At 54.2% G+C, this 7,158-nt stretch overlaps 1 protein-coding gene across 1 annotated transcript; it reads right to left on the reverse strand.

Annotated features, from left to right (window-relative positions):
- Nucleotides 1-370: 370 nt before the first annotated feature.
- On the reverse strand, nt 371-6,941 carry CDK5R2 (cyclin dependent kinase 5 regulatory subunit 2). The gene has a single exon (XM_058300104.1). It carries the CDS (start codon nt 6,915-6,917, stop codon nt 5,805-5,807), a length of 1,113 nt encoding a protein of 370 aa, XP_058156087.1. The 5' UTR covers nt 6,918-6,941; the 3' UTR covers nt 371-5,804.
- Between the last annotated feature and the right edge of the window lie 217 nt (nt 6,942-7,158).

Raw genomic sequence — 7,158 nt, forward strand, 5'->3', positions numbered from 1 at the left:
AGATGAAATGTCCCATTACTATTTTGACGTGAATTTCTTTGGAAAATAGTGAAGTTAAGTATATTTTCATGAGTCTACTGATTATTTACATTCTCTTTTGTGAATTACCTCTTCATATTTTAAGCAATTTTTCTTTTGAAAAATATGTTGTGTTGCAAATATATTTTCTCAATTTGTTATATGTCTCTCCACCTTATTTATGGTATGGTAGTGTTTCTTTTCTATTTCTCTGACATTCAGAAGTTTCAATTTTATGTAGCCAGATGAATCAATCTTTTCCTTTAAGGTCTCTCTAGCCTTAAAAAAAGTTCTCCACCCACCACACAATGCAAATAATAATAATAATGATAATGATAATAAATTATCCATATTTTCTTCAAGTATTTTATTTAATGTTTGACTACTGCCATATTAACTACTGCTTTCAAATTACACAAATGATATACTAATACATTCTCATTGTAAGAAAAGTAAACTCCACAGATAAGGTGAAAATCCCCTAGACAACATTCCTCCAAACCCAGTTCTGTCCCAGAGGTCACTTATTAAAAGTGATGCATATTCTTCTCAACCTTCTGTTATATATATATACACATATACACACAGAAATTATAGTACAGTATTATTTTTCATAAATTATATTTTATTTTATGCATCGCTATGCAATTTTTAATTTAACTACCTGTTTCGGAGATTTTTCATGTCAGTACATATAGTCCAACTTATTCTTCTAAACTGAATACTGTAGTATTCAGTAATTTGAGTTATCAAAATTTATTTAACCCCTAACCTACTGATGGATAGTTGGAGTGATTCCAAATAATAATGCAATTTAAAAAAATCCTTTGTTGTGTCTCTTTGTGCACATGTTCAAGTATATCTCTAGGGTCAATACTAGAGGTTGTACTGGCTGATTATAAAGAGTTATATACATTTAAAATTTTAAAATACTTTCGAACTGCCCCCTCTTCTAAGAATTTTGTAACTTTTTTCTTATTTAAATCTTTGGTCAATTTGGAATTTATTTTGGAGTAAGGGGTGAGGAAGGTTTGCCTTTGTTTTCTCCCTATAAATGCCTATCCAATTGTCCCGAAAGTGACTAATCTATTTTTACTTAATGGAATTGAAATGGCCCCTTTATCATGTATTTGTTTTCCATGTATGCCAGAGTTTAGGGTTCGACTATCTATTCTGTTCTATTTTGGATGTATCCCTGTATCAGTGCCATATATTTTAGGTACCTTAGCTCTCAAATACATATTTATATCTTGTAGGGCAAGCCCTCGATGGGAATAAGAAGCACTTCTTCTTTCTTAGACTTCTCTTGGTGTTCTGTATTTTTCTGGGATATGTAAGTTATTTTTTAAAAGGCATAAAATGTAGAAAGGTTGTAATGTAAAGACATATATCTTTCCTTATTTACATTATTATCATACTTCCTTTTAGGTTATCATGAATAGAAATGCACACAGAGAGACTAATTTTCTGATTTATGGGCTTGAAGCTAAATATCAGTCATAGGAAACTATGCTAACGAGTGGAGAGGAGAGGAAAGGAAAGTAGACAGAGGGGGAAGTAACTACCGCGGGTAATTTCTTCGAACAGAAAAAGACCTTGAGCGCAGCTAATTGCTAAAGAAACAGTGGGAAGAATACAGAAAAAGAAAAACCAACCATGAAACCTCAAACAGGATGGGAAAGATTTAAACCAGAAACTAAGGGGTTAAACCTGAATACTGAGGAAAAAGAGCTGGGGTGAGAAGTCAGGCAGCCTGCCTGGAAGTACAACAGAGAGATCCACCTCTAAAAACCTTATCAGTGTATTGAGCTAAAGTCAAAGGAACTTGAGTCCCGAAACTGTGCTCTGCCATTTATCACACTGAATTAAGCAATTTTTCTATCCTGTATCTACATACCTAGCCTGTGTGTAGGACGTGTGGCAAGGAGAAGGTAATGGTTTTCAATAAAGGTCTTTAAAGTGATAATCCCTGCTGTCTTGAGACCACTGGCAGTAAATGTCCTCTAGGATGTATAAAAGGTGCAGCAGTAACACCCAAAGTGGGGCACATGAAAAAGGTCAGGTCCCCACAGCCGGCTGTCATCTGTCCCTGGTGCTTGCTGGTGGTGTGGCTGAAGGGGCTGCTTCAGCAGCATCTGTTGTAGAAATCTTCTGGAAGTGCCCATGTGGGCACCTGCGACAGAGTCCCAGTGGGTAAAGGCCAGAGGACGTTCTCCTGGATACTGCCAGATGCTCTGGTTGCTGGGCACCCTGCCTGGCAGGCAAAGCAGTTACCATGACAACTCCCCGGCCCACATGTCTGCAATTTTTTTCATTTCTCCTTTTTCAGTAAGTACCGAGGTATTCCAGGGACAGGCGAGCAAAGCTTTCAGGACAGACTGTTCTTTGCTCCAGGAAGGGGGACCAGGAAGGGGGGGAAGGGGATAGTGTATATGGGATGATTGCACAAACCTTCATCACAGTCAATGCTTACGTGTCTGTTTCTAGGTTAAGATGTATGCATTTAGTTGTGTCACTTCTTGTATCAGCATGTTCATTCAATGTTTATCCAGTCATCTGTTTTCCTGCTCCAGCCCCTGTGCTGGGAGACTGGCCTCAGCCCTTTTTCGGATGGAAGTGCTGACTCATGGACCCAGCTGTGGTTTGTCTCCCATCCTCCATCTCCAGTCCTTCCTCAGTTCACCCCTCACCCCTGCTGGGCCTACTTGAGAACTCTGGGCCGTCTTTACCACCTTCCCCCGCACCTCAACCTGGACCCGCTGTCCCGCAGTTCACTCCCAAGCAGAAGAAAGGCGACTCCTCATTCTGTTTCTGCTGTTACACTCTTTGCACAAGATCGTTCTGAGCCCTTCCCTTTACGGCCTGAATGAACCAGTCTTTCTTCCAGAAACTAGGAGCCTGATCAAGTTTGACCCAGGAGTCTAAATCTTCCTTGTATTCTTGCTGATCCGGCCCCAGTCCCTCACCCCCTAATCGGATTAGGGCACTGTCTCATGCCTTGGGGCACGGCAAGGAAAGTGAGATTTCACACCATTCACTGAGTCCTTTTTCTTATTCTAGGTCTCTTAAGTGCCAAACCACAGGTTCCTGGAAGTGCGCGTGTGTGTATGTGTGTAGCAAAGGGAAGATACTGTGTTAACGGGTTTACGGGCAATATCCAGAGGTCTCCCAGTGGCAGGATGTTTTGGGGGTCTCTTTCCCATTCCCTTTAAATTCCTTTAACCCAGAAATTCTAATCAGGAAGCTAGTTTTGACAACTGTCTCCAAATAAGGCGGGCCGGGATTGTTTCCCCAGCAATAGGTGGGAGAGTTGAGAGGTGGCCCTGCCGGCCCAGTCTGGTTTCTATGGCGACAGCCGCGGGGTGACCCGAGCTCTTCTCCCCTCCCTCCTCCTAAACCAAGAGGGATGACGGCACCGCGCTGACTGCGCCAAATGCCAGCCAATGGGCTGCTGCTCCCGCCTCTCCTTCCGCCGACTCCCCCCACCCCCACGGGAACTCGATTCACAAATCTGGACTGGGGATTTCCGGCTCCAGGCCAGGTGCAAGGGCACTGGGCTGAGAGGCAGGGGGAGAGTCGGAGTCCTGTCCTCCGAGGAGGAAAAGTGGGACCAGCATTCCTGGGTCCTCGGACCGGACTCTTGAAACACCCGAAGAGATCTTACTCCATTCCCAAAATATCCGGAAGACCTAACTGCGGCAGAGTCCGCAACTCCTTCTGCCCCATAAGTCCCCACCCTGCTCGACGCACCCGTCAGCACCACGGACAGCGCATCGAGCTGTGTCTCTGGCTGCCCAGCCGGGTTCTCTCCCCCGTCCTGGCCACGACCGCGACGGTCAGGGTCAGAGGCGCGATTCTTCTGAGCCAGGCCTCCCTGGGCCAGTGAAGCAGTGAACGTGGCGCTAAGCCATGAGGCTAAGAAGGCAGCGGGAGCCGAGCAAGGACCTCAGCTAAATAGCTTATTTCTCTTCTTCCAGCTGCCTGTGTATGCCCTTCTCTGGGGATAAGGAGGCATGGGCTGCATCTCAAGCAGTGATGCTACCTCCCGTGGCTGTTCCGGCTGGGAGTGCGCTCGAAGCAGCTCTGAAGCAGCCCAATGGGGGTGGGGGGGTGGGGGGGAGGCTGAGTGTGGCAGGCAGGCCCCACCTAAGAGCGAAGAGCCTGACTGGACTTTTGACCAACTCTTTTGGTGGAAAGAGATAGGGGAGGTAGGAAAAAAGCAGCAGCAATGACTAGAGAGTTCTGCCTCAATGGACCTCACCGTCGGGAGGGGAACAACCTCTGCTGTCCTCACCACTCAGTCCCTAAGTGGCCTGGGCACCCATGCGAGGCTAGGTCAAACAAAATGGAGGGAGAGATTCAGCCTTATCACCAAGCCGCAACTTCCACTACCTCCCTTTACCCTCTGTGAAATGAAAGCCCACGGGGATGTGAGGGGCAAAGAGTAGCGGCTCTCCGGGACTCGGCTTTCCCTGCTAGGTTCCCATCTCTTGCCCTTTGGCTCTGCCCATTACAGTTCCACTTCCACTCCCTCCCTTCCGGGGCTCAAAGAAAGACCGGCGCAGAACCATCTGCAGGCGCTTCCAGCGCTTTATAGTTCCCTCCCGGACATATGGACAGACAGATAGTGCGGCCCGCGCTGCCGGCCCGCATCATTGGCACCTTGGACACGGCCCTTGGCCCAATCCAATCTCTAATCCCCTCCCAGGAGGATTCCAGTCCAGACCCGCCTCAGCACCTCGGACAGCTCCCAGTCCCCGAACGCCCTCCCCCCTCCCTCCCGAAACAATCAAATAAATTAAAGGGGGGTGGGGAACTAAGGATAGGAAAGAGGGACGCCCCTCCTCCGGAATGAAAGAGTTTTCTTTCTCTTTCTACCCTTCCGCTGGGGCGCCGCCACCGCCGGGGTGACCTCCTAGGTTGATTTTGTCCCCAAACCTCAGCGGGCACCCCTCCCCCCGACTCCCGGCATGCAACACGTTGGAACAAGTTGGGAGAGTAGGTGGGGGCAGGGTGAGGGACCATCCTGGTGGTGGTCTGGCCGTCCAGGGCTGCAACTTCTCGCTGCACCTCATTAGATCCAAATTAAGGACTAACGTTCCCTTTCGACTGGGGGTGGGGTGGGTGGGTATTGGGACTCAGTCGAGGGAAGAAATGCAGGGCGAAATAGACAGCGGGGGGGGGGGGGGGGCGCGCAGGAGGGAAGATGGTGACACGCGACAGGAGAGAGGGGAAAAGGGAACCAGAAGGGAGGTACAGAGGCAGGCGCAGAAGGAGGAGGAACGGGGGCAATAGGGAACAGTCAGGCGGGGGTAAGATGGAGACGGAAACACTGCCCTTCGCTTTCCCCTACCCCCCGCCCGCCAAAGGGTGGAAAATGGAAAGGCAGAGGGCGGAGGTAGGAAGGTCAACGGGAGGAAAGAAGATACAGGAGGGAGGTGAGAAAAGGGATAAACTCAAGAGGCAATGGACTAGTAGACACGCAAAGTAGGGAAGGGGGAGACCGGCGTGGCAAGGGAGAGAGGGAGGCCCAGACAGACGGAAAGGGCGAGGCTGCGGGTCCCCTTTCCGCACTCTCTCCCCCATCCCCATGCCCAGCAAATCCAAACGCCGCGGCCTCTAGCGTTCCGGCCTCCGCCTTCCCCTGCCGGGCAGGGGCGGCTCCTTTTCCGCTGGGCCCCCGCGCGGAGGGGCGGTAACAGCGGCGGCGGCAGCGTGATGGTCCCGGGGGTTCCGAGTGTGTGTCGGGGGCTGGGGTGGGGGGCGGGCGCGGCCCCCGGGCGTCCCTAGCGGTCCAGGTTCATAGTCCAGTGCTTGGCTCCGGCCGCGCAGCTGTCCCGGGCGGCAGAGGTGGCGGCGGAAGCTGCCGGCGCGCCCCCGCTCGGGGGACCCCCGACGCCGGCGGCGACCTCGCCCTCGTTCTTGAGGTCTTGGAAGACCTGCGTGAAGAAGTGAGGATCGGCGTTGAGCCGCAGCATCTGCGGGCTGAGCCGCTGGATGAGGCGCAGGCAGCGCTGCCAGAAGCGCTCCTTGTCGGGCTCCACGAGGAAGGGCTTGAGCGGGTAGGAGATCTCGTTGCCCATGTAGGAGTAGGCGAGGTAGAGGCAGGTGAGGAAGGCGGCCTGCAGCTCGGCGGCCGACGCCAACTCGTCCCCGCGCAGCGACTCGCGGCACAGCAGGTACACGAACACCAGGTTGGCGGGCGTAATGAAGGCCTGGTCTTGCCAGCCCTGCAGCAGCAGCGAGCGGTCCACGCCGCGGAACCAGCCCACCAGCTCGCCGGGGCTCAGCTCCTTGAGGCGGTAGCAGCGCCGGCACACGAAGTCGCCCAGGCAGCGCAGCAGCTCGCCGGTGGACGCCTGCACGATGACCCGCCGCGGCGAGCCGCCAGGCACCGGCGGCGCCGCCTGCGGGGCTGGGGGCGGCGGCGGCGGCGGCTTTCCCCCGCCCGAGCCCGGCGGCGGGGCGGCAGCGCTACCCCCCGACGGCGGCTCGCAGGTGGCGGCGCCCGCGGGCACGGTGGGCACCGGCACCGCCAGGGGCTTGGCTGCGCCGCCGCCGTCGGGAGGATCCCGGCCCTTGCGCAGAAGGTTCTCGCGGTTGCGTTGCTGGACCAGGGGGTCGGGGCCCGTGGACGCCGGCTTGGGCGTCACCTTCTTGCTGCCTTTCTTCTTCTTGGCGGACGCGGCCACCAGGCGCTTCCAGGTGAGAGCCGAGATGAGCACGGACGGCCGCTTGAGCCGGCTCTCGCCTTTGCCGCTCTTGCCGGCGGGCGGCGCCCCGTACCCCCCTAGCGCCTCGTCCCCCGCGGGCGGCGCCTTCTTCTTCTCCTCCGGCAGCCCGCCGGGCCTCCGGCCCTTGGCCGAGGAGGCGGGGGAAAGAGACAGCACCGTGCCCATCCTGCGGAGCGGGGCCGGCGCCCGGGCCCCGGCGGAAACCGCGGGCGGCGCCGCCGCTGCAGCCGCCGCCGCCGCTGCTGCAGCCCCCGGGGACCCGGCGGTGGGGGGCCTAGCCCCGGCCGGGGCGCGGGCACGGGCGGGGAAGGCGGCTGCCGGGCTGCTCGGCGGCGGCTGCTGGGAGACTGAGCTGCGCCAGCTGCAGCGCTGGCCCCACCCCTCGGGCCCTTTCCTGCGCCGCGCC

The sequence above is a fragment of the Dasypus novemcinctus genome, chromosome 7 (genome assembly GCF_030445035.2).
Source record: "Dasypus novemcinctus isolate mDasNov1 chromosome 7, mDasNov1.1.hap2, whole genome shotgun sequence".
Taxonomy (NCBI): domain Eukaryota; kingdom Metazoa; phylum Chordata; class Mammalia; order Cingulata; family Dasypodidae; genus Dasypus; species Dasypus novemcinctus.